This window comes from Mustela lutreola, chromosome 14 (genome assembly GCF_030435805.1).
Source record: "Mustela lutreola isolate mMusLut2 chromosome 14, mMusLut2.pri, whole genome shotgun sequence".
NCBI classification, from domain to species: Eukaryota; Metazoa; Chordata; class Mammalia; order Carnivora; family Mustelidae; genus Mustela; species Mustela lutreola.
In genome coordinates, this window is record NC_081303.1 from 75,801,254 (window position 1) to 75,805,342 (window position 4,089).

General features: G+C 50.0%; 1 protein-coding gene across 2 annotated transcripts; it reads left to right on the top strand.

Annotated features, from left to right (window-relative positions):
* Window positions 1–1,454: 1,454 nt before the first annotated feature.
* On the top strand, window positions 1,455–3,718 carry S100A12 (S100 calcium binding protein A12). 2 transcript variants are annotated; one of them, XM_059145763.1, is made up of 4 exons: window positions 1,570–1,584; window positions 1,680–1,782; window positions 2,130–2,276; window positions 3,462–3,718. In XM_059145763.1, the coding sequence occupies exons 3-4, from the start codon at window positions 2,139–2,141 to the stop codon at window positions 3,600–3,602; spliced, it is 279 nt and encodes a 92-aa protein (XP_059001746.1). In that variant the 5' UTR covers window positions 1,570–1,584; window positions 1,680–1,782; window positions 2,130–2,138; the 3' UTR covers window positions 3,603–3,718. The 2 variants fall into 2 exon arrangements, with proteins under 2 accessions (XP_059001747.1, XP_059001746.1); XM_059145764.1 differs by lacking the exon at window positions 1,680–1,782 and having other exon boundaries at window positions 1,455–1,584.
* Window positions 3,719–4,089: the final 371 nt, after the last annotated feature.

The window sequence follows — 4,089 nt, forward strand, 5'->3', positions numbered from 1 at the left end:
GGTAAGGTTGTAGGGAAAACAAGTGTAAAGATCACTTTTTACTCTTTTCAAGCACATTCTTACATATTCTCCCAATTCAGCCTCATAACAACTCTGAGAACTAAGGGACAGCAAGATGACAACACAAATGAAGAAACAGGTTCACAGATGTCAAGGGCTTGCCCAAGGGCACAGAGCTATTCCCCAACACCCTTCCACAGCTGCCCACTGTGGCCACCAAAGCAGCCCATCCCAGAGTGGGATCTGGGTCTCTAATCTTGGGCTAATTGGCCCTTGGCAACTCCCCCACCCCTCTGGACCCTTCAGCCCCCCCTCCCTGCCCTGGCCCATTGGTGGTGAACTCCCTGTGCTATTATTGAGGAAGGTGTCGGCACCCACTTTGTTCTGAATTTCGGGAAGGCAGCCCCAGAACTTGTGCTCTCTGTGTTTGAGTCAAGTACGGCACTCCCCACATAGTGATTGGGGTGTAGGGGTACGTGGAGGGAAGAATTCTTGAAAAAGCTAGTCAAGACTTGACTGTATTAGGCAAAAAACTGGAAGGGAAATCAGAGTCTTATAGAAGAGTGTCTAAATCTGCCCCAAATTATAATTTTTACAAAAAGTATGAGCATGTTTTATATTTTGATAACCAAAAAACCCCAAAACAAAACAAAAACAAAAAAATAAACCTCAAACAAACCCTATTCTGATTTAGGGAAAACACGACATCAATGACAAATGTTTTGAAAGCAGACAAATTTGGGTTTGATACCTTACTCCTCCAAACTCATTTTCTTCATCCATGTAATGGGCTCTCGTCCCACAGCACTGTTCAGAGGATCAAGTGATGGTTTGTATGAAGCAGTGTCTGGAGAGCCCAGTATGGACTCACTTTTCAAAACACAGAGACTCAAGTTTTTAGAACAGTTTTTGATTTATGGAAGAGTGGATAAGACACTGTAGACAGTTCCTAAATACCTGTACACAGTCAGTCTCCCCATGATTAACATCTCGTATTTATATGATGCATTTGTTACAAGTGATGAACCTTTCTTGATACCTTATTACTAACTGAGTGCCCTTTCCCTGTTCCGGGAGTGCACGTCCACTTTGATGGTTTTTATTATCATTATTGTTTTTGTTGTAATAGACACTCAGCAAACGTCTCTCCCCAGTCCTTCCCTTTCCCGGTATGTGCCATCCAGACAGCAAAACCTGTTCCTAGGATTCCTGTTACTAGGATTTCCCAGTAAAAGGCCACAGTTTAACACAGGGGACAGAGGTAAACCTGAAGGCGGGGTCCCATCCCAGAGCTGAGGGCCCTTTGGGCGGGGTGGTGAGATTGGGGGTCTGTGTCAGGCTGAGCAGGGGTGGGTGGCGTGTGCCATGGGAGCCATCTGGAGGGCTCATGTTCCAGTCAAAGCCACAGGTTTGGAGCTTCCGTTGAGCAACAAAGCATTGTCTAGCAATTGCAAGATGAATCAGAGAGATTTCTTCACTCCATGTTGAAGGTGAAGCCTGCGGTGCCTTATAAAAGCCTCCGGGCCCCGTACTCCTCACCAGCACTGACTGCTTGCTGCACTGCCACTCTCCAGCACGCTGAAGGTGAGTGTCCTGTCCCTGGCTATGGGGGGTTCATAGGGCCGTGACTGCAGGTGGCGACCGCAGGCTGTTGGAAGTCACAACGTTCTGCTTGCCAGAGCTCCTCCGGACTGAGGGCATTTTGGCCTCAAGGAGACCAGTCCTTGGTGCACCAGGTAGAGCCAGGCTCAGGACCTGGGGTTGTGAAGGTGGAAGAGGCTGGTAAGCGTCCGCAGGAGACCTGGGGCTGAAGTGCCGTCATCTGGGGAGAGGGAAGAGCCTGGCCAGCCCCCAAACCCTTCCTGCGTGTGCTTGAGTGAACAGCACCTTGAGTGACACTCCCTAGGAGACAGGGGGACACGGGACACTGTGGCCATGGGGGCTGATTCTTTTAGACTTTAAACTGAAGTCTAACTACAAATGAAAAATTCACAGCAGATCAAAGGGTGCAGAGAGAACACCAAGCAGAGGCGGGGGAGTCATCCCTCGTCTGAACCGGAACAAGAGGAGAGAGGGGACTGGGGGCAGGTGGGATTGGACCCGCCCTGGAACTCCCGTGTCTTCTGAAGGTTGAGAAGATGACTAAGCTTGAGGACCACATGGAGGGGATCATCAACGTGTTCCACCAGTTCTCAGTCCGGACGGACCACTATGACAAGCTTTCCAAGCGTGAGATGAAGCAGCTGATCACAAGAGAACTTCCAAATGCCCTCAAGGTAGGTGATGTCCCTCGCACTCGAACTCACTCATTGAAGGCCTGGGCTGGGGTTGGCCTGAGGGCGCTCTCCTGAGCTGTGGGACTGTGTGTTTGTGTGTGTGTGTGCGCGTGCGTGCACGCGTGCACGCGTGTGCACCTTCTTCTTTCCAGAACTCACTCTGTCACCTCAGGCTCTCTTCACCTCTCCCTCTGGGATGGCTCACTCACCTGGGGGGACTGGTGAGCTGCAGGGACCCGGCCGAGACCCGTGTGGCTCGAGGGTTAGCTCATGACAGCTGCGTCCCTCCCTTTCTGTTTTGTCACGTTGGGTTTTCCAGCGCAGTTTTGGCGAATGAGTTAATCATCCCTGGGCCTCCCTGAGCCCAGCTCTGAGGGGCAAGAGGCCTGGAGAAAGGGGAGGAAGAGTCTGAGCTCCCTGTGAAGGAGCAGGAGGCTGGCTGAGGACAAAGCAAAAGCTGGCGCCTTGCACCCCCCCTTCACCCGCTCCCCTCCATATGTGTAGCATTCCTCAGGCACCCCCGACTGCCATAAAATGATAAATAGTTAACTTGCTGAGATCACAATCCTGTAAGACAGGAGTCTCCCTTGGTTTGCAAATGTCCTTGAGATTTACAACAAAGAAGTTACCTTATCAATAGCCCTAATGTCACCCTCCCCTCCATAAAACACCCAAGGAGGCAGAGGTAGAAGGAAAAGTAAATAAAGTTAAATTTCTTCTAAACTTAAATCTCATTAACAAGGATGCTTGATAGCAGGAATGTAACATTCCACCAGGAGACTCCCAATTGTCTTGATAGTAACCAGGCCTTCAATATCCTGATAGTGCTTTTTTCCCCCCCCCGCATGCGTGGGCTAACTGGCCAGTTCTGCTTCTGTAAGATTGCTTTGTCTGCTTTCCCGCGGGGTCCCCTGACCCAATTCACTGACGCCAAGTATGCCTGTTCAAACTGTCAATCAATCAGCTCAGCCCCACCCGAAACTTGTTTGTACCTGTCTATAAAAACCCTGCACCAACCCAGCTCTGGACCTCTCGGCGTTATCGGCAACGAGCGGCGCAGAGGTCCAGTTTCGAACCTGCAATAAACGACCCTTGCTGATTGGCTTTGACTCACGTCTCTGGTGGTCTTTTAAGGTGGGGGTAATACTCAATTGGCATTTCACCTGTCTCTCATGCCCCTTCTAGAACACCAAAGATCAAGCTACCATCGACCAGACATTCCAAGAGCTGGATGCTGATAAAGATGGAGAGGTCAGCTTCCCTGAATTCGTATCCCTCCTGGCCCGTGTGCTAATTACTGCCCACGAGGATATCCACAAGGAATAGGAAGCTCTCAGGGGCTTTTCTCTGGCAGAGTCCCCAAGAAAACCGTTCCTTGTAGTCACTGCAGCCCAGCCCTGCACGTGGAAAGGGAGAGTTAATAAACGTATTCTCAAAAAGTTTTCAGTAGTGTGCACTTTCTTTCTTTCTACGTCCGCGGTCCCCAAACTGGAGGATACCTCACCCCCGAGAGTCTAACAGACCTCGTTTAGAGCCTTGGGAAGCCCTGTCTGTTTGTTCGTTTATTCACCAGCTATTAAACGTCCACTGTTTGGCTCCTTCTTTCGTTTGTTCAACAAATATTCCCTGAATGTCTGTGATAGCCAGAGACCGAAGACAAAACCCTGTCCAGCTGGGGAGGAGAGCAGACAAACAAGCAGACAGACGGACAGACAGACAAACAAATAGACAAATAAAAGCACATCCTATGAGTGGGGGAGACAGTGGTAAGTGGTATGAAGTAAGCTAAAGGAGGAAGGAGAGAGGCAGAGGA